Raw genomic sequence first — 23,264 nt, forward strand, 5'->3', positions numbered from 1 at the left:
GTGTGTGTGTGTGTGTGTGCGTGCATGTGGTGTGTGTGTGTGTGTGTGTGTGTGTGTGTGTGTGTGTGTGTGTGTGTGTGTGTGTGTGTGTGTGTGTGTGTGTGTGTGTGTGTGTGTACGTGGAAGGGCGGCCTGCCCTAAAGCCATCCCAGTACTTTGCAGCCAGGTAAACCAGATTTTACAATAGCCATGTCGACGCTAATTATTCCCCAACGATGCAGAACATGGTGCAGATACGGAGCACAGAGCTTTTAGTGGACGCACCGAGGCCAAACATCACCCGCAAAGGCTTGTTAACAACATTCCAGAGTTGCGTCCCTTGACATAGCCTGTGCAGCACAGACTTTTAAACTAGTTGTTATAGATGACAAATGAATCCATATTTAGCTTCTGCATGTCCTCCATTTCTCGCCTAAATCTATGTCAGATACACATTGTTGGATTTGTTGGATTGTTGAGGATAAAAAAGAGATATATTTTTTTCTATTTTAAATATATTTTGTATATTTGTATTGGATTGTATTTCAGTTGAATATGCAAATTATGGGGCACGGCCACAAGGGGCAGGCTGTGGATGTACACTCTCATATACTGACGTGCTAACGGATTGCCTCAGTGACAGCAAGCATTGTCGCTGCCTGCGTGAACGTAGGGTAAAGACCAAATGGCTTCCTCGCCACTGCCACTATTAGTGAGGTATAATGTAGGTTCAACACCAGACCAGGTTTCACCGATGTCCCTAGTCCTGAATCCACGAGTAACCTATATCCCCAGCCTGGCTATTGCCCTTGACTTTGGGGCATGCTTAAATATCATGGGGTGAGCCTTCGGGTGAGCAACAGGTGTTACCCTTGTCCTCAACCCAGTTATTATCCTGTCCCCAACTGAGTTATTACCCATGTCATAAAAAGTCCAAGCATTACCCTTGTCCTAAACTCAGGTATTATCCTGTCCCCAGTCCAGGTCTTACCGTAGTCTTCAGACCAGGTATTACCCTATTCCCAGCCCAGTTATTACCCTAGTTCTAGCTCCAGTTTCTACAACAGTTAAGACCAGAACCAAGCATTGCGTCAGCAGAACCTTGACAACCCAGTTACAGACTGAATATATTCTGCTGTTGTCCTAGAGTTTCTGGGGCAGGAGAGACAGAGAGGAATAAAGAGAGAGAGAGAGATGGAGAGAAAGGAGAGGTCAATTAAAAGCTTCCTGGAGCACCAAATAAACCCTACCCACCCCACCATGTTTAATTAAGTGATTGATTTGTTAATTATAATACATTTCAAACCTAATTATTCTATTAATAATCCAAACCTGAATACAATAATGTGTGTGTGTGTGTGTGTGTGTGTGTGTGTGTGTGTGTGTGTGTGTGTGTGTGTGTGTGTGTGTGTGTGTGTGTGTGTGTGTGTGTGTGTGTGGGTGTGTGTGTGTGGGTGTGTGTGTTTGCCACATGGCTGGTGGCTGTGTCTCTGTGTGACATATTTGTGTCAAATGAGTGTGTGCATGTGAGTAATTTGTTGTGTTTATATCATCAATGTGTGTGTGTGTGTTTGTTACCTTTGTGTTTATGTGTGTGCTAAAATAAACCTCTGTGTGTTTGTGTGTGGGTGAGTGTGTCTGAGTAAGTGTGTGTTCGTGTGCAGGCGCGTGTGTACGTGTCTGTCACCTCGATATGTATGTGAGTGTGCATATGTGTCTGAGCGTGTGTGTGTTAGTAGATTAATGGCGGCCATTACAAAGCCCAAAGCCCAAAACCCTCAGTGATGAAGGGTCCGCGCCCGGAGGCAGCTCTCGACCGATCGATGACCAGCATGGGTCACGGTCCTCAAACGGCCAGCAGGCGGCGGGGCTCACCGAGAGACGCCCAACAATGGGACGGTGAAGCAGGATATACGACAAAATAACAGACTAAAGTTACTAAAATAATGGAATTATCCGATTGCACGGCAATTAGTTCCCTGCAGGGAAGGATAACGAAAGGAAAAACTGTTTTAAAGTGTTAATCCATAAGATTATTATATATTTTTTTTATTCTTTAACATTCCATATTTGATACTTCACGATTCAAGATTCAAGAGGTTTATTTGCCATTTCTAGCTGTTCATACTTCGTTTCTTTATTTATCTGGTACTAGAAACAGCCGTATATGATTGTACAATGTACACTGTACACTGGAGTAATTCAATCATATGTTATACATTTATTGTACTACATTTCAAAAGCAAAAAACTGCATTTTACCATTTACTGTGTTTATTAGCGACATCTACCAGTACTGTTTAATATGCTTTTTTTTTTTTAAACAAAGCAATAATCGTTTTTTATGAAGAAATTGAATTGAAAGTTAATTTGCAGGTTGATATGGAGATTAAAGTGGTAATCCGTCAGATTATTTAGTTAAAAAAAGCCATATTTGACTTTATTTATCTGGCATTTTATAAGAAACAGCTGTTCAATGTATCTACGTTATGCATGTTGCTCCTCTATATGCTGTTTTAAATTGTTGGTGATGGGGTCCGCCACATGCAACAAGAAGTGAAAAGCCAGATGAATTAGCTGACGCAGCGAAGCTAGTTGTGGTCAAAGTGTCGATATGGAAGAATGAATACAAAAAAAAATAACGAAAAATATCCAAGACGATCCAAGATTAAAATGTGATGAGGAGCCATTTTATCAGTGTTCGATTTTAAGGAGAAACACTCAAACCACAACTTCTCCAGCTGAAGTGACCATTCAAGCCAAAGAGATAACAATGCAATTTAAAGGTTTACACTCTTATCTTGAGATCACTACTTGAAAGAATCAATTGTTGTTGTCAAGTGTATATTATTATTTTATTTTATATATATAAATACATATATATATATATATATATATATATATATATATATATATATTTATATTTATTTATTTATTATATTTTATATTATAGAATTATTATTTATTATATTCATATTTTTAAATGACTCGGAAGTCTGGAGTCAATTAGGCAAAAGAGTGAATCTTCGATTCATGAACTGAAAATAATTCTAAAATTCTAAAAATTCTAAAAAAGGCAAAACAGGGCACAATTCATATTGAATGTGACTGACTAAAGCTGCTTTCACACATGCACGCCAACCCTGAAATTATCCAGACATTACCTGGAGGAGCTGTACGTGTGAATGCAAACGTCCAAATCAGTTGGACCGGACATTAACCAGACTTAACCCATCCAGCACCCTCGTACAAAGTCTACGTGATGTCTGATTGAGCGGTATGTGTGAACAGCGTAGGTAATTGTCCGGAGCATTCACAGCGAGCGAGTGGGCTTGACGTGTGTTGATGACGTCTCTATCATGCACCAGTTATTTACCTTTGTTTATATTACGTCCAAATACATGGAGTATCAATGCCAAAAAAGTCACAATTACTGATAAGTCAGTAACCTGGTCCACCATCTTGGGTATGTTGTAAAACTCTGGACAGTCATTGCATCGCGTCCTGTCCCCTACCCAGACTCCGCCCTTCATTTAAACCAAACAGAGTATTTCCAGTAGGTGTGAAAGCGTCTCACAAGGACAATCTCTCGTTGTGTGCTACGTGTGTGAAAGGGCAACTCTGGACAATGTCCGGACCTGATATCTAGACATTGTCCAGATTTCATGTGTGAAAGCAGCTTTACACTTGACATTAAATTTTGATGTGAGAATTCCATTCAGAAGACAGAGCCGAACCAACTCTTCATCACTCAGGAAGTCCTCCCTCACTCACCCAACCTAGAGTCAAAAATCGAACGAATCCTTTAACTGAGTGACTTGTCAGGAAGGGAATCTCAAAAAAGAACCGAATCTTTCATCACTCCTGTGAACGTTGTAGATTCCATTTGCTCATGAGTGGTGGATCACAGCCACCGGGCTTACTGGAACACTCCAGTTCTGCATGCTAACTGTGTTAGCCCAATGAAAGGCTCCAGATGTGATCAGCGCGCCTAGCTCAAGTGAAATTTGGGAAAAACACAAAAGCCTACCATCTACCACTACCAGCCTACCTCGCAAAATCTGAGGTATTTTACTGTAAATACCTCATCCTTAACTTAGTTAATTATATCTTGAACGAGTCTATCATTTTTATTTCAACCCAAAAAGATCTGGAGTATGCTTTAATGTAGACACAGGGCAGTGTTTAGATATTCTAGACAAACATAGATAAACGATAAACTAAATGGCAAATGGCTCTCTCAAATGGCTCTAAGGATCCTTATTGCATCCTTAAAGTGTCCTGTTCCTCTTTCAGTACTTTCACTCTCTCTCTTTCTCTCTCTCTTCTCTTCTCCTTCTTCAATGCCATCCATTATTTCCTTACCCTCCACTTTAACAGCCTCTCTTTAGGGAGCAAAGCGACAACGGAGAACCTGGTTATTTTCGCCTCAGCGTGGAAGGAGAAACCCCGATATTACCCCGAGAAAGAGGCAGGGAGAGGGAGAGAGGGGGAGAGAGGCAGACAGACAGACAGACAGACAGGCGTTTACCTTGGCGATCTGGACACACCAGTTGAGCAGTAGCTGGGAGCCGATGTGGTCCTGGTGCTCGTGCACATAGTCCAGCAGGCAGCCATGAGGCATTAGCTGCGTGATCAGCTGCAGGGTGGGGCTGAGGGCTACACCCAGCAGGCGCAGCAGGTGGGGGTGCTCCACGCTGGCCATTATCAGGGCCTCCTAAAGGGGGACATGGGGGGAGGGTGTGAGTAGAATTTGGATGGAAAGGATATGTGACCCACTGCAGCAGAACCCGCTATCTTGCGCATTTCTAAAATTCCCAAGAGTGGCCAAATTGGTTGAAAAAACCTTTACAGAAGGAAAATGAGATTTTTTTTAGATTTGTGTTCCTTTGTGTTTTTTTTATCTCGTATTTTCAAAACTGAGATTGATTTATAAATACAGTGGTACTTCGACTAACGACTGCATCTACTTACGACGAATCCAAGATACGAGTAGAGATAGTCGCGAAAATTTGTATCGACTTGCGACCGACTGCTCCAAGATATGACCTCGGAAATTTGCAGTTGGTGCGTCGGCGGCCAATCAGCAGTCATTCAGCAGTCATTCAGCAGTCAGTCAGCAGTCAGTCAGCGGGCGACCTACATCGTGTGTGCACGTAGTTCGTGGCCTATCGATATTTTTTTTCATATTTACTGTGTTTGTGCTGTGTATTTTTTTAAGTTTCACCCTTCATGATTACATAATTTATATGGGAAAAATTGCTTCAACATACAACTGTTTTAACATACGACCGTTCTTATAGAACGAATTACAGTCGTAAGTCGAGGTAGCACTGTAATAGAAACATGTTAAACTGTGGAGTTAAATATTCCCGTTAGATTACATGAGGAAACACAGTTGCCTTACCGAGACGCTTAAAAGCACCGAACAATGCAGAGACGTTATTGGGTAGGGGGCATATACCAACATAGAAGAAGAAGAAAGAAGAAGAAGAAATGCTGACGTCACTTCCGTAAACAAGACGAGGATTCGGTTTCACTTGTCTGTGAAAACTTTCATCTCGGTGTTGTTATGGATTAGAAGCAGGTGGCGGAAGATGTAGCTCATATCGCTGACCTTAATCTGACCAGTGTGATTGGCCAAGTCATTGTAAGTAGTGCGTACTGGACTTCATTTGCGATGATAGTCAGTTCTCCGACAGCGATGCTGAATCTGATACCGGCGTTATCCCAGACCGGCAGAACATTTCAAACAGCAGATTTCAACCTGAACGTGACGATGAAACTAAATCTTTTCAAGAACCACCGGAAGAGACCGACGATACGCCCGTTGTTGTTACAACGGAAGAAGTTGATGACGTGATGAAGTCCGTTGAGGTTGGTGATGTTGTGAACAAGTAGCAATGCACAAGATTCTCAAGTTTACCTACAAATGCAGTCAGGGGCGAAAATAAAATAAAAGAGGCCCCGAACAGCCTCTGAGTGTAGCTGGGGTGGGGTTGGGGTTAGCCCACATAATAATTCCAAGAACTTTGATGATATTTGGCATACACACATTTATATATTAAATGACACACCGAGGCTGATATACAGAGACTCATATTATTGATAGACTCTACATGATAGATATGCATTGTGTTGTCCGCACTTTTAAACTCCTAAATAACTCCACCTTATAAAACATGTATATTGTTACTGTAAAATAAAAACAAAAGATGTTGTGTGTTGATGACGCTGTTCAACATTCCCTCAAAACACAAGAACAATACTGAGATTCAGCAGGGTGTCAAGTCCCCATTCAGCAGGGTGTCAAGTGGCCATGCGACAAGGTCCTCCAATCTATTTGTATTCTGGGAGCTGGCTGAATGAAGCCAAGTGTGGGGGAAAACTTTAAAGGTTATTATCTCAGAAACACGGTTTGGCACACGCTTGTCATTAACAAGTCATAGCTTTAAAAATATTTGCTTGATTTGCACAAGTGACACCTTGTTTGGAAGCTCTGATTCTTCATGTTTCAAATGATGTGAAAAAAAAGTCAAAAGCCACCAAGGGAGGTATGTATCTTAATACGGTGTGTGTGTGTGTGTGTGTGTGTGTGAGTGTGTGTGTGTGTGTGTGTGTGTGTGTGTGTGTGTGTGTGTGTGTGTGTGTGTGTGTGTGACATACTTGTTCATTCTCTCTGATCCAGAAAGATCTGGACACTGTAAACTGCCTTGACTTCCTTCCCAGAACACAAAACATTATCAGGACTATGTGTGTGTGTGTGTGTGTGTGTGTGTGTGTGTGTCTGTGTGTCTGTGTGTGTGTGTGTGTGTGTGTGTGTGTGTGTGTGCTGTGTGTGTGCTCTCTCATCTCTCTGTGTGGTGACCTCTATTACTGCTGTCTGACCCTACTTTTCATCAAGTTCACTTCTCCATTACCACACACACACACACACACACACACACACACACACACACACACACACACACACACACACACACACACACACACACACACACACACACAGCTTGACAGGAAAACACACATTGTACTGTCACACACATTTATTCAAACACACATTTAAACCGTGGACACTCACACGTGTGGCAACCTGTGGGAGTCTTAACTGTTGCAAGAGTTATTTTGAAGCGATTCCAATGAGACACTAAGCAGCCCTAGTGTATGCACGTGGTGTGTGTGTGTGTGTGTGTGTGTGTGTGTATACCACTGCATCAATTCACACTTCATGTGTCTGTTTCTCACATAATCAAAGCAAACACAAGTGTTATCAGTCTGCATCTGGCAGGGGGCTCTTACTTTGAAATGCGCTATGTGTGTGCTCTGCTGTATGTGTGTGTGCTGATGGTTTATGGGTAAACTGAGTATGCATGAGTGGCGTGTGCCTGCATGCATGTTGCGCCATACATGTTCATGTCCTTGGTTACGTCTCTCCGCGCGGGCGCGTGTGCGTGTGTGTGTGTGTGTATACATGCATGTGTGTGTATGTCTGTGCGTGTGTGTGTGTGCATGAGTGTGTGTGGTTAGCAGCCAGCGCTTTGGTCTCCCAGCGCCAGAGCGTGAGTTCGCCTTTAGATTACTGTTTAACAGGCCAATGGATGGAGACAACAGAGAGCGAGACCCTACTGGGAGAAGGAGGAGGGAGAGGGAGGGAGGGGGAGAGAGCCTACTTGGAGAAAGGGAGGGAGGGTGGGAAGGAGAGAGGAGGGAAAAGGGAGATTATCATAATTGTTAGATACATGTCTTGTTATGCTTGGCAATGTATGAATTCTTGTCATGCCAATAAAGCAAATTTGAATTGAATTGAAAGAGAGAGGAGGGGGGAGGGAGGGAGAGGGAGAGAGAAGCAAGTGAAGGAGAGAGGGCAGGAAGGGTTTTTTCTGAATTGTCTGCTTTTTCTGCACGCTTCAATTGCTTCAGTGGAAACAGAAGCTGAAGTCGGTTTTACACCAAATCCGAAGCGTCATTCGTTTCTATTTGAAATCACATGAGTCCCTCTCTTCTGTGATAAGCTCCGCCCATTTCTGATCAGCTCCGCCCCTCCGTGGTGCAGATATTTCTGCTTCTGACCGAGCGTCTGGAATGTGTTTACATTTTTAAATCCAGGTGTCCTGTACTGTCCAGGTGTCCTGCACTGAGTACACTTGGCTACGTGGATGAGCACTCGGGGCTTGCAGCTAGATGGTGCATCCGGCCGTTTGTGATGGGGTGGGCCTTGCCTTGCGTAGGGGGCTGGTGGCCGTGGGGGCCACGCTGGCTCGCTTGAGGGGCAGGCAGGTCAGGCAGAGTGTCAGTCTGTTGGTGCGGGACCTGGCTCCCAGCCTGCAGTCCATGCCTGGCGTCCGCGGCCCGTGTTCTGTGCCTGCAGTTGCATCTTGTGCCTGCACATGAGGGTGGGTTGTATGTGTGCGCTTCACGGATGCAGGGTCTCCTCACCCGCTCTGGGACTGATTTATGTTCCCCAGGGCCGGGCGTGGGTGTCGCTCCACGGGCTTCTGGCTTCTCTGGGGGCAGAGGGGGTTTCTGTGGCTGCAGGGCGGAACGCTCGGGGCTTCCCTGTGGCCGTGGGGTGTCTGTACGGCTGCGGGACTCAGGGGAGGCTTCAGGGCCTTTTCTGCTGCTTGGAGGCGCTACGATATATATATATATATATATATATATATATATATATATATATATATATATATATATATATATATATATATATATATATAATACCGACCTTATACGGCACAGGAGGTAGAGCTCCTAGGTAGGTAGAGTGTTCTCGATGAGCTGGTGTGCACCTTGCACGGTTTTCGCTGCCATTAACGTACATGAATGTGTGTGTGAATGGGTGAATGTGAGGCGTGTATTGTAAAGCGCTTTGAGTGGTCGTAAGATTGGAGAAGCACTATATAAAATACAGTCCATTCATACAGTCACATACACTCATCGGTGGACACTTCACACACGCACGCACGTACACACACACACACACACATACAAACAGGCGGACTCATCACAGGCACACACACACCGCCAACACCTGCTTTGAACACCCTCCTGGTTACATCCCTCTCCTTTCCTCCCTCATTTACGGCCATAACTATGACAGGAAGGGGCCATGTGCCGAATTTCTGTTCCAGCTTTCCTGGACTTAATTAACTCTGTTTTGAAGATACATGTTCTCGTCTGATGTTTCTATGTTCATGTTTGTGGTGTGGGGATGGTCTGGGTTGAGCAGCCACACCTGATCTGGATCTAGGTGACTGGGATCAGGGTGGCTGCATACTGTACATGTTGCTCAATGGTTGGTCTAATGAGCAGCAGGTAAAACCGCCATCCCCACACACACTCAGGATAGGAACCTTGTCATGACGTGTTTTATTTCCTACTGGCTTATTCCAATTCCAACTCCAGCTCATTCTCTACATTAAACTGGTGTATCTACAACATTGTCTTCTGTGTTTCTGTGCTGGAGGGCCTGGAAGACGTCACTTGGGTGGGGTGTGGTATGCCAAACTGTACCTGAAATGTACCTGTACTGAAATGTTATTGTTTAGTTCTATGTTTATTTGTGTCACCCGTGGTGATTATCCCCCTCTTGGAGTAGTGATTAGTAGTTTATAGACCCAAACACGGTAAGATAGTCCTCCAAAGAAGGGGGTTGGTGGCGGTTCTGTGTAACAAAAAGCTGTGCTCTTGTCTGTCTGTCCACAGGACAGAGTTATTACAGCAGTTCTTGATGATTAAAGAATGAATAAAGAGTGAGATTGCAGGTTGAAAAGTTGAACTCCACTTGCAGACCAACTCTGTCCTAGATGCAATGGCACAAATACTCTGTGTTGTGGAAAGAAAAAACGATTTCATGTTGCGACAAATTTTTGTCCAGCTCTACGACCAGAACCTACCGTTGCTAAGCAACTAGCAAGCTAGCGTTATTGGAAGGCATCTTAACTAACTACCACGTAATTTCTGTATATATGTATAATGATGTTATTAGCGTTAACATTGTTAACAGTGCCACCAGTCTGCCGCAGAATGAGTCTAAGAGTCATGCAGACATTTTAAACAGCCAGAGTCAGTGAAAATCCTGCCAAACTATGGACAGACCCCAGCCGACGGGCCCAGATAGCTGAGGGGTTTCCGCAGGGACTGCCATCTCAGGGACCTTCAGACTTCACAGTCAAATAAAAGCTGAAACCCTAAAGCAACAACCTCAGGAGCTTCTAAACAAACATCAAAATGGAGGCGCCATCCGCAAACCCATGAGCAACAAATCCAAAATGAACTACACAAAACAACCAACCACAACATGACACCCACAAACCCTTAAACCACTGATAAATGAATATCATGTTTTAGCACTGGAATAATATTCCATTGAAACAGGAAGTGAATTCTGTATAACAATCTTAGCTCTAACCCTGTTTACCATAGTTGAGTCTCTTTGAACACATGCAGTCTCTGAACTTCTCTGGAACTGTTCCTGCATGGAGTCATGAGTGAATGGGAGCAGGGATTGATATTTCGGGAAATCTGTTCTGGCAATTTACCACCACCTGCCTGGAGCAGAATCTGAATACGGTATTGGCAAAGCATAAATAGTGGGTTTTTACAACAATGTATTTGTACAAATATTGAAAAAAAATATTTGTTTTCAGTTAGACAAAAAAACATTTGGAAAACATTTGTGTCCCACCACAGCAAAACCAGTCATCTTGCGCATTTCTAAAATCGCCAGGACAGCCAAATAAGTTGAAAAAACTTTTCTTGAAGGAAAACAAGATATTTCCAGATTGGTGTTCCTTTGTGGGTTTTCTCTCAACGTATTTTCAAAACCGAGTTTGATTTATAAATAGTAGATAAATGTTAAACCGTGGAGTTACATTTACATTTAGTCATTTAGCAGACGCTTTTATCCAAAGCGACTTACAATTGTTCAAACGCCGACGGACGCAGCCATCAGGAGCAATGAGGGGTTAAGCGTCTTGCTCAAGGACACTACAGCATGCTAGCAGGAGGAGCCTGGGATCCAACCAGCAACCTTTAGATCACTAGACCACCAGCTCTACCGCCTGAGCTACCATCCCCAGAGTTAAATATTCCCGTTAGATTACATGGGGAAACACAGTTGCCTTACCGAGACACTGAACAAAGCCACAGGTTTCACAGGTTTTTATTTTGTAATAATGCAAGAGCAATGTAGTAGGCCTGCCCTGTTCTTAAAATGTTGATTTGCATTTTGCACACGAAGCGCGACATGCAAAGTTCAAATAAATAAATGTTCTGTTAACTTTGAGGGATCGCTGACTTTATTACTATATCTAACATGGCTCGGCCACAGAAGGACCACCAGCAGCCTCTAACAGACTATGTAATCAGTCTCAGCTTAATAGAATGATTTTGGAAACGGCAAATTACCCGCTTTAACGAATTTCGATTGTTTATTCAATGAAGAATTGTCGAATATCAATTCCACGAGGGTGCTCTCAGCAGACAGATCACAGGCAATGATTTTGGCCACTAAAATAATGTGACTAAGAAGACATCGATCACAAATAAAAAATATTTAATTCAATTAATTTAATTTAAACAATTATGTATTAAATTGAATCCTGCAACAGAAGACAGTGATTTTGTTCTTTCCTATAAATATTGTATGTAAAATATAATTGTTTAGAACATTTTAACATTTGAAGGTGGACCAGTCCCCAGCGGGCAAGGAGTTCAAATGAGCGGCTACGGGCCGGTCTGGCCCGCTCCTTACGCCGGGCCTGACAGAGACAGGTTTTTTTGTTCAAAAGTTTTTATTCTTTTTCTTCTTAAAAATGTCACTCAGACCCTAGACGTGTCTTTTATAGTTCAGGGTGCGGTGCGGAAACATCGGGCACAAGCGATTCGCCTGCCCGCTGGCTGCACCGGATTGGACAGGTTGAAAAAAATCCCCCTGATTTAATAACATTGAGGGTTATTGTATCCGGGAATGGGGGCTCTGTCCCCGCTCCGTCAGCGGAGAGAAGAGTCCGTCCGGGAGGCACTGGTCTCCGAGAGCCAGGAATAAAAAAAAACCCATTCTGATTGTACGGCCGTTGCCGAGAGATTACCCAAATGATCGCATCTACACTGGAAAGGGGGCAGTGTTCCAACATTCTCCGCTGTTTTCGGATTCAATGTAAATCGGTCTAAAGCCGCAAAATATCGGACTGAAAAGTGGATGGAGAACCCTCTCCTCTTCAGCAGAGTGTTAACAAAGTGGCTCGGTCGCTCGCCCGCGGAGTCCATTTTTATTACGCCGCTGAGGGAGCGCTGGGACCTCATAAGCACTGAGCACCAAAACGCTCAATCCCACTAAAGTGGTCCAATAACAAAGTGCACACACACACACACACACACACACACACACACACACTCACACACACACACACACACGCACACACACACACACACACACAAACACCATAAAGATACTCACATCCATGAACTCCACGTTGGCTTTGGGTCCGGTGGTCTCGTTAAGAATCTTAATGGCGACCGGGATCTTCACCCGCTCACCCTCTGGGACCCAAACACCCTGAAATACACACAAGAAAACACATTAAAAAAATGCACAAAACACAAAGACAATAAACACAAGAGATATGAAAACCTAAAATATACATAAGACATGCAGAAACACACATAAAAACTATAACATACTCTTAAAGACACACTCTCACACAGAAAGTCCCGAGGATGCACAAACACACACACGCAATGAACACATGACAATGCACAATGATTTAGAACTACGTATCACACACACTGAGTAACAGCAGAGACACACAGAAACAAACACATGTATGGTACACACACACATACACATACACACACTGACCTTGTAGACCGTCCCAAAGGCTCCGGAGCCAAGGATCTTCACCCTCTTCAGCTCCGTCTCCTTCAGGATACGAAGCTGGGCCTGGTTGGGGGCTGTGCCACTGGGGGTGAGGGGCTCCACCAGCTGGACACACACACACAGGAAAACACACACATGATTAGTTAAAGGATATGTGTTGTGAATCTTCCTCTACATTTTATCCATGCTTGTATTTTGGAGCAGTGAGCACCAGGAGACCGACTCCAGCTCTAGAGCCGAAGGGTGTAACCTGTCGTGCCAGGGTGGGAGGAAACCACGAGGAAACACTTGTGAACATGAAAGAACGTCCAAATTCCACAAAAGACAAGTCCAAGCTGGGTTTCGAACCTGCAACGCTCACAGTCAAACACTCCGTGTGTGAAACCCCAGCTGTAGTTTGGATGGAGTTGGAACTCTGTCACCATGAGAATTTTTGAGGAGGAGAGGAGGAGAAAGAATTGACAAGAGGAGGAATGGACGACAAGGAGGAGAGGAAGAGCGGAAGGGAGGAGGAGAGAAAGAAGGGAGGAGGAGCAAGGACAGGGGGAGGAGAGGGGGAGGCGAGAGGAAGAACGGAGGAGAAGGAGGAGAGGGGGAGAAGAGGAATGGAGAGAGAAAGAATGGAGGAGCTGAGGAAGCGGAGATGAGGAAGGGAGTGGAAGAATGGAAGAGAAGAGGAAGGGAGTTAGAGGAAGAAGGGAGGGGGGGGGGGGGAAGGGATCAGAAACCAAAACAGAAAGGTTATTGGTGAAATCCGACTGAAAAACAATGTGGAACCAGCACGTCCAGGAGGTTTCCCAACCAACCCCACAACAAGAGGGAGGATGGAGATGCATCATGAGAAGATTCTCCTGGTGCCGTCAGCGCAGTGTGCGAGCCCTACACACATATATTTATCCATCGAAAGCTGCCTGGTTGAGTGTCACACACACACACACACACACGCACACACACACACACACACACACACGCACACACACACACACACACACACACACTGTAGTTAAAGGCATGCACTCCATTTCACAGTGTTCAAACCGACAAGCACACACACACACCCACGACACACATACACACACGTCAGGAATCGACAAAAGATCATGAACAGTTACGAAGATCGATGTACGTACTTACAAGGTTTGGACACTCTCTCTCTCTCTCTCTCTCTCTCTCTCACACACACACACACACACACACATTCACACACAGCAGAAAGGTCGGTAGTGTCTGATCAATAAGCCGATCGGTTGTGCAGGTGTCGCGGTTTATTAGCACCATAATCACGCGGCCATCAAACACTGTAATGAGGCCATAGATAAGAGTGGCGGAGCAGCAGCGCCAGAGAAATGGTGGAGCAGTGGCGGAGTAGCGACAGAGCAATTAAAGAGCAGCGATGGGGCAGCAATGGAGTAGCAACAGAGCAGCGGTGTAGTAGAAATGGAGCAGTGGTGGAGTAACAATGGTGGATAGTGTGGCGGACCAAAGGACATCGTCAAACCGAGGCTGCAGTTGGCAGTCTGGCTCCCTTTCCCGCGGCCGCCAAGCTGCCTCAAATCAGCTGAATCAGTGTCCGCGCTGCACTCATTGGTCCGACTCGAGGCAGGGAGCTTTCTTAATGTTTGTCTGTCTTGCAGAGGGGATCGGCACACAGGCTTGTAAGCCGACCAGGAGCAAGACTGGGGCGTCATTCCTTCTGCGCCCAATTTCATCATTATTTATTATATATACTTGTGGCCCGCGATCCTTTTTGTTCATCTTTATAATAAAAACTCTCACCACATTGGCAAACCACGGAACGAAAGACTCCGTCTCCCTCCCTAAACCCCTACCTGTGGGACTCGGGACGGGCAGGGCCTCGTGTGAAAGGCGCCCTGGAGCCGATCCGCTGGCCACGGAAGCACCTCATGGACATGGAGAAGCAGGACTTCCTCTGCTGTGAGTTGGAGTGCATCAGGTTGAGCTCCCGGGAGGATGCCGCGCCCGGCTGGTGGCCCGCCACAGCCAACCCGGAGCCGGCCAGAAGACAAGACTCGAGTCCGACCCCAAGACCCACGCAGGATTCTCCGGGTCACCAGCCCATCACGATGCCCAGGAGAAGAATGTCCGTGGGCCCGATGGGTCCGACCCCAGGACCCCCGCCTGATTCGCTGGGTCCCCGGCCCACCCTGGCATCCCGGAGGGGAACGGCACAACCACGGCCATCGGGAGACGCCCCTTTTCTTTCCCGCATGACCCCCCTCCCGCCAGCCTGCGGGACGCTGTCTCCCTTTCCCATGCAGACGTCTGGCAGCAGAATTCCAAGTGGGATCTTCCCCGACCCCTTTGACCTTCCCTATGGACGATTTTCCACTGGAGCAGTCGCAGGATGACACCCTAGACGCACCCGTATTTTTCAGTTATTAGGAACAGGTTATATCGAGTGAGCCATGACACTTAGACAGGAGAGGAAATAACCCAGTTTTTGGTGCCGAAGAGCCGCCTGGAAATGCTCTTTCATGCGGCTCACCATAACCAGATGACCGGACACACTGGTTACAATAAAACATGACAGTGGCTAATGGCCCGCTTCTATTGACCGGGCATTTGGGCAGATGTGTGTAAATGGTACGCCGCATTCCTGAGTACCAGTCAATCCTCCGGCTACGCCAAGAGCGCCGTTGAGGCCTCTCCCCCTAGTCTAGGTCCCGTCCGAAAGACTCGGTATGGATCCTCACTGGGCCGTTAGACCGCAGTGCCCGCGGGTATCATTTTGTGTTAGTCCTTGTGGATTATGAAAGTGTGAATTGTTTCAGGTCATCTCCCAAATCGTGATTCTGAAGGAAATCCAGACCGACCAGGGCACTACCTTTATGTTACGTACACTTCGGGAACTTTACTTGTTACTTGGCGTCTGCTTAATTCAGACCAGTGTTTACAATCCCCAGACCAACGGTCTGGTGGAGCACTTTAATAAAACGCTGAAAAACATAATTTGGAAGTTCGTTCACGATGATAGCCGTAATTGGGACAAGTGGTTGGACCCCCTGTTGTTTGCGGTGCGGGAGGTTTCCCAGTCCTCCACGGGATTTCTCCCTTTGAACTCCTCTTTGGCAGGAGACCCCGGGGGTGCTAAACCTAATTAGAGAAAACTAGGAGGAAGGTCCTAGCACTAGTAAGATGAAAATACAATATGTTATGGACCTGAGAGCAAAGTTACACGCGCTGATTTGACTGTTATCACGCGTGAAAATTGCTCCGGGCTCAGGAACGTCAGCATCTCTTATACGACAGGAGGGTTCGGCTCAAACAATTTGCATCAGGAGACAAGGTGTTAGTGTTGCTCCCTACATATAGCTCTGACGTGGCTGCACTTCAGTGTTGCTTCTCTGATTTTTTCTCCTCCCTGCTAGGCCTCCCGTCCCTCATACACCACCATGTGGAGACAGCCCTATTGCCTGCCCGAACATAAAGGCGAGATCGTGCACGCAGAATTAGAGGCCATACTGGACATCGGTGTGAGTCCATGAGTAACTGGTCTAGCCCCATCAAGCTGGTGGGTAAGCCCGAGGGGTCGGTCCGGTTCTGGGTAGACTACCAAAGGGTGAATGTGGTGTCAAAGTTCGATGGCTACCCGATGCCCCGGGTCAATGAACATATCGACCGGTTAAATACTGTTCGTTTTGGATTCAATCAAGTGGTACTGGCAGATTCCATTTTCTCAGGATTCAAAGGAATCAGAGTTCTCCACTCCGTTCAGGTTGTACCACTTTCGTACACTTCCGTTCGGGTTGTTCGGTGCCCCAGCCACCTTTCAGAGACTCATGGGCCGTGTCCTGCATCCACATGTAGCATATGCCACAGCCTACCGAGACGATGTAATCATTCATGGCGACACCTGGGAGTGGCATATGCAGCATGTGGGCGCAGAGCTTGAGTCCCTGAGGCAGGCTGGGCTCACCGCCAACCCAAAGAAGTGTGCCATGGGACGGAGGGAGGTACGGTATCTGGGGTACCACTTGGGCGACGGCGTGGCCCGAGCCCAGCATGATAAAACCACTGACGTTGCAAACACACAGAGACCCAAGACCAAGAAGGAGGTGAAGCAGTTATTGGGGCTGGCCGGCTACTATAGGAGGTTTGTACCGGACTTTTCGAAGGTAACCAGCCCCTTGTCCGACTTAACTCGAAAGGGTGCTCCATATCCAGTCCAGTGGTCAGAGAAGTGCTTGCAGGTATTTGTGAGGCTAAAGTCAGCTCTCTGTGGGAAGCCAGTGCTGTTTAAACCTAACATCTCTCTCCCTTTCTGTCTGCAGACCGATGTGTTTGACAGAGGGCTGGGCGGTTTAGTCCCAGGAGGTGGAGGGGACCAAGTGGCTGGTGCTGTACCTCAGCCACAAACTCGGGGAATCGAGATCCAGCACAGTGGAGAATGAGTGTTGAGCGATCAAGTGGGCTGTTGGTTCCCTCCGCTATTACTTCCTGGGACGTGCTTTCACCCTCTGTTCGGACCACGCCCCGCTACAGTGACTCCACCGCATGAAGAACACAAACGCCTGTATCACCCGATTGTACCTGGCTCTTCAGCCCTTTGACTTGGTCCCCAGGCCGGTGGGGCATCACGATGGCAATGGTCATGTCTGACTTTCTCTCCTGCTCTGGGGGTGGGAGGCAGGAGTCGGCTGTCGGCCGGGCAGCTCTCCAGCCTAAGTTGGGCAGTGGCGGCATGTGGCGGACTGAGGGCCGTGGTGAAGCCACAGCTGCAGACGGCAGCATGGCTCCCTTTCCTGAAGCCGCCAAGCTTCCCGAGTCGGCCCAATCGGCGCCACAGGGAGCTTTCTTAATGGAGCTTCCTTCCCCTCTGTCTTGCAGAGGGGATCGGCGCACAGGCTAGTCAGAAGACCAGAAACAAGACTGGAGCATCATTCCTCCTGTGCCTGAAATCATTATTGTTATTTATTATTTATACTTGTGGCCAGCGAGCCTTTTTGTTCATCTTTATAATAAAAAAGTAGTGGTGGAGTAGCAACGGAGCGGCAATGGAGTAGTGGGAGTTTAGCGACAGAATAGTGGTGGAGTAGCGATGGAGTAGTGGTGTCGCCGTGATGGATCAGTGACGGAGCTGTGGCGGAGTAGCGATTGAGCTGGGATGATGGTTTAGTGGCGGAGTAAAACACTCAGTGCTGCCATAATGAATTTCATTGCCCTGAGCGCGGCAGTACCATGGTGTGTAACGGCGCCATTATGGAGCAAAGCCCCAACCAGAGCGAGTTAGGGTGAGAGAGGGAGATAACCACTGGCACAGAGAGAGAGAGAGAGAGAGAGGGGAGAGAGAGTAGAGTAATAGATATCTATATAGGTATATCTATATGGAGTTATGGGACCAAAACATGGTTGAACTCTATATATTCTGTTAGGTTTTTAGGACAACCTAAAGATATTGGTTTGATCAATTAATAATATTTTTTCAGTTGCTCTAAAAACTCAAACTAATATAATACTTCTCTTGAGTGTGTAGGCTACAGTAGTGCCAATACAGTGTTTACATCAGTTTATGTCATCTCGCATTCATAGCAAGGAATTAATATTATTGTTATTATCTATTTATTAATTTCATTTTCATTTCATTATTGTTTCATTGTCTTTACTTTATTATGTTATGTGTAATAAGTTATTACTTCCATAAAATTATGTCATAGTATAGGCCTCTGTTATGATTTGGAAATGAAGAAAATTTGAATTTCATTGAATTGAGAGAGAGAGAGAGAGAGAGAGTGGGGGGGGGGGAGAGGAGTGTATGAAGGAGAGATGGAGGAATTGTTTGGCAGAAGGAGGAGTGGATCAGCACCAAAGACGAAAACTGGAGTTCTGTGTGTGTGTGTGTGTGTGTGTATGTGTGTGCGTGCGTGCGTGTGTGTGTGTGTATGTGTGTGCGTGCGTGCGTGCGTGCGTGCGTGCATGCGTGTGTGTGTATGTGTGCGCGCGTCGATGCTTTCAGGCGCTTCACAACAGTGTGATGCTGCACATGCACTGTGGATGAGGCACTCCCACCAAAATGAGAGAAATTAGGCAACAGATGAGTGCGGTGGGGGAGAGGGAGGGGAGTGGGAGGAAGAGGGACAGGGGGTAGAGGGAGGGTGAGAGAGGGGGTTGATGGAGGGAGACAGGAGGGAGGGAGGGATAGAGGGAGTGGAGGGGGGGGTGGGCAGAGGGAGGGGAGGGAGAGGGGGGTAGAGAAGGAGAGGGAGGGAGGGGCACAGAGAGAGAGGGAGAGAGGGTGAGGGGAGAGAGAGAGATAGAGAGGTGGTGACAGGGCCGTAATAGCAGCAGATGGTGACAAGCTGCAGCTGTTGTTTCATTAGGCTGAGCCTGCACCAGCGTGATGGAGGGATGGAGGGGGGGAAGAGGAAAGGGAGGGGAGGGGAGAAACAGAGGAAGAGGAGAGGAGGAAGAGAGGAGTGAAGAAGCGGCAAAAGGCAGCGCTGACAAGCTGTAGCTGCTACTGTTTCATTAGGAAGAGACTGTGATTGAGTGATGGAGGGGGGAAGAGGGGAGGGAGGGAGGGAGGGGAGAGGAATTGAGGAAGAAGGTAGGAGAGGAGGGGGGGAGAGGACAAAGGGAGGAGAGGAGAAGAAAAGGAAAGGAGAAGAGAAAGGAGGGAGGATTAGAGAATGAGAGGAGCAGATAACAGGAAAGGAGGAAGGACGGGAGAGGAGAGGAAGAGAAAGGGAAGGGAGACAGAAAAAAGGGAGGAGAGGAAGAATGGAAGGGAACGGGGAGGAGGAGGGGAGATGGGAAAACAGGAGGGGGAGAGGAGGAGGGGAGAGAAAGGAGGAAGAGAGGAGAGGGGAAAAAGGTGGGATGGAAGGGAGAAGAGAGGAGGAGAGGAGGATGGAGATAAGAGGAAGAGCGGAAGGCACAGGGAGGAGGAGAAGAGGGAGAGAGGGGAAGAAAGGAGGAGAGGAAGGAGATGAGAGCCCGAGTGTGAGGGAAGGGGGTAGGAGGGGGGGAGAGGATGAAGGGGGAGGGGGAGGAGGAGCGGAGAGAGAGGGAGAAGAAAGGAGGAGGAAAAAGGAGGGATGGAAGGGAGGAGGAGAGGAGGAAGGAGAGGAGGAAGGAGAGGAGGAAGGAGAGGAGAGGGAGAAGGAAGGAGAGGAGAAGAGGATGCTGAGAAATGGGTTTAAATAAGATGCTCTCCCAAGGACTCCCAAACATTTGACAAACACACACACACTTCATTTAGCCGCTAAATGCGTCTTGTGGAGTCGAGAGGTTCAGGCGTCACAGTCACACCCCGAGCAGTGTGTGTGTGTGTGTGTGTGTGTGTGTGTGTGTGTGTGTGGAGAATCAGTAAACGCCTTGCTCCAACACAGTGTGTAACACTGGGGTGTACACTTAGTCCGGCAAACCGCACCACACCATATGCACGTTATGATATAATATTATGGAAATACTATTGTATATATATATATATATATAAAACAGTTGTACATTTTTGCGTTGTGTTTTTGGGGATGTCACATCCCGTATAAAGACGAAAAAACCCGTGGAAAAAATCAAAACAGTATTAATTGATCTCAAAATCCATCTCAAATTTCCTCAAATTACACAAAAACAATGCCATCATGGAAAAACGTAATAATGAAAATAAAAATAACGGAATGGAATAAATAATATAAATTAGCTCTCAAGATCAAAATTGTACGGCTGAAGTAGTTCTGTAGATCTGTTCAAGCAGAGCAAGTTTCTAAATTTCACTCTGAAAGTGACGACTATAGCAGTGATGAAGGGTTTGACAAATTTTTGACGTTCGATTCCTGACGGCTCACACATCGTTTCAGTCGGTTTAACGATGAATGACGGAAAATAGTTTTTCAGTTTGTAAGCTGAAGATTCACTAATTTGTCGGAGTCAAGTCAAGTCAAGTCACACTTTATTTATAAAGCACATTTCATATCAGGGCAACACAATGTGCTTTACAAAGAAATACGATCAAAGAAAATATATAAAATATCTGTGCAATCATAAGAACAGTCAGTGCAGAATAAACAAATCTCACAACATACAGAACACACACACACACACACACACACACACACACACACACACACACACACACACACACACACACACACACACACACACAACTTAGTCATAGACTATAGTAAACAGCAAGGTTTTTAACTTCCTTTTAAAAGTGTTGAGTGTGGGGGCCTCTCTCAGACAGGGTGTTCCATCTACTTGGGGCACAGATACAGGAGGCAGCCTCCCCTGCTCTAGAGTTGGTACGAGGGACGGTTAAAAGAGCACTGCCTGTGGACCTGAGGGTTCTTGCTGGTTCATATATAATGAGCATGTCTTTTGTATACTGAGGGGCAGGTGCTTTTGTATACTGTAGGCCATTACAGTAGTCTAAGCTACTTGTTATTAATGCATATATTATTTGTGTCTGCTTTTGACAGGAAGCCTCTTAATTTTGAAATGTGGAACGACAGATGGTGGTGGATTTCGCCAAAAGGATGGAATTGTCTGTTGTGAATACATATTTCAGGAAGAGGGAGGAACATAGGGTGACATTCAAGAGTTGAGGAAGGTGCACACAGGTGGACTTATGCAGGAGGTGCAATCTGAAAGAGATTAGTGACTGCAAAGCTGTGGTAGGGGAGTGTGTTGCTAGGCAGCATCGGATTGTGGTCTGTAGGATGATTCTGGAGGCCAAGAAGAGGAAGAGCGTGAAAGAGGAGCCAAAAATAAAATGGTGGAAGTTGAAAAAGGAGGCGTGTTGCATGCAATTTAGGGAAGAGGTAAGGCAGGCAGGTGGGAAAGAACGGTTACCAGATGACTAGGAAACAACTGCAGAAGTGGTGAGGGAGACGGCCAAGAAGGTACTCGGTGTTTCATGCGGGAAGAGGAAGGAAGACAAGGACTCTTGGTGATGGAATGAGGAAGTACAGGATATCATAGAGCAGAAGAGGTTGGCGAAGAAGAAATGGGATTGTCAGAGATATGAAGAAAGTAGACAGGAGTACCAGCTGATGCGGCGCAAGGCGAAGTGGCAAAGGCAAAGGAAAAGGCATACGACGCGTTGTATGAGAGGTTGGACAGTATTGAAGGAGAAAATGACTTGTACCGATTGGCAAGACAAAGGGACCAAGCTGGGAAGGATGTAAAGCAGGTAAGGGTGATGAAGGATAATGATGGGAATGTGTTGACAAGTGAGGAGAGTATGTTGAGAAGGTGGAGGGAGTACTTTGAGGAGTTGATGAATGAAGAAAATGAGAGGGAGAGAAGAGTGGATGATGTGGGGATAGTAGAGAACAGCATTAAAGAAGATGAAGAGTGGAAAGGCAGTTGGCCCAGATGACATACCTGGGGAAGCATGGAAATGTTTAGGTGAGATGGCAGTGGCGCTCCTAACGAAACTGTTTAACACCATCCTAGAAAGGGAGAGGATGCCGGAGGGGTGGAAAAGAAGTGTACTGGTACCCATCCTCAAGAACAAGGGAGACGTACAGAGCTGTAGCAACTACAGGGGAATAAAGTTGATCAGCCACAGCATGAAGCTATGGGAAAGGGTAGTGGAGGCTAGGTTAAGAAGGGAGGTGGGGATCGGCAAGCAGCAATATGTTTTCATGCCAGGCGGAAGAGTTATAATACTTGGGGTCGACCATCCAAAGCAGCGAAGAGTGCGGGAGAGAGGTGAAGAAGAGAGTACAGGCAGGGTGGAGTGGGTGGAGAAGAGTGTCCGGAGTGATCTGTGACAGAGGGGTTCCAGCAAGAGTGAAGGGGAAGGTCTGCAGGACGGTAGTGAGACCAGCAATGTTGTACGGTTTAGAGGTGGTGGCACTGACAAAAAGGCAGGTGGCTGAACTGGAGGTGGCAGAGGTGAGGATGTTGAGATTTTCATTGGGAGTGAGAAGGATGGACAGGATTAAGAAGGAGTACATTAGAGAGACAGCTCAGGTTGGACAGTTTGGTGGAAGAGTGAGAGAGGCCAGATTGAGATGGTTTGGACACGTGTGTAGGAGAGATGAGAGTTACATTGGGAGAAGGAGGCTGAGGATGGAGCTGCCAGGCAAGAGGAAAAGAGGAAAGCCAAAGAGAAGGCTTATGGATGTGGTGAGGGAGGACATGCAGGCGGTTGGTGTAAGGGAGGAAGATGCGCAGAACAGAAGGTATTGGAGGCAGATGTTGCGCTGTGGCCGCCCCTAACGGGAGCAGCCCAAAGAGGAAGAAGAAGGCTGATTTTGTGATGTGATTGATATGGCTCTTAAAACTGAGATCGCCGTCTATGATTAATTTATTTTGTGTTTCTTTATAATATGTGCAAGTGGGAGCATATAGAGGTTAAACAATAATGGGCCCAGAATCTAACCTTGGGGCACCCCACATACAGTATAATATCCACTTTGTTTGACACAAAGAACTGCCTG

General features: G+C 46.5%; 1 protein-coding gene across 1 annotated transcript in view; it reads right to left on the reverse strand.

Moving 5' to 3' along the window:
* Positions 1-23,264, reverse strand: part of LOC307247939 (receptor tyrosine-protein kinase erbB-4) — a gene marked incomplete at its 3' end in the record, with an annotated part of 350,078 nt that overhangs the window by 43,418 nt on the left and 283,396 nt on the right. The window contains exons 18-20 of the mRNA XM_080024095.1: positions 12,838-12,960; positions 12,436-12,534; positions 4,510-4,695 (exon numbers count right to left, since the gene is read on the reverse strand). Coding sequence (XP_079880221.1) covers positions 4,510-4,695; positions 12,436-12,534; positions 12,838-12,960 — 408 coding nt within the window. The remainder of the gene's footprint in view (positions 1-4,509; positions 4,696-12,435; positions 12,535-12,837; positions 12,961-23,264) is intronic.

The sequence above is a fragment of the Zeus faber genome (genome assembly GCF_960531495.2).
Source record: "Zeus faber genome assembly, chromosome: 2".
Taxonomy (NCBI): Eukaryota; Metazoa; Chordata; class Actinopteri; order Zeiformes; family Zeidae; genus Zeus; species Zeus faber.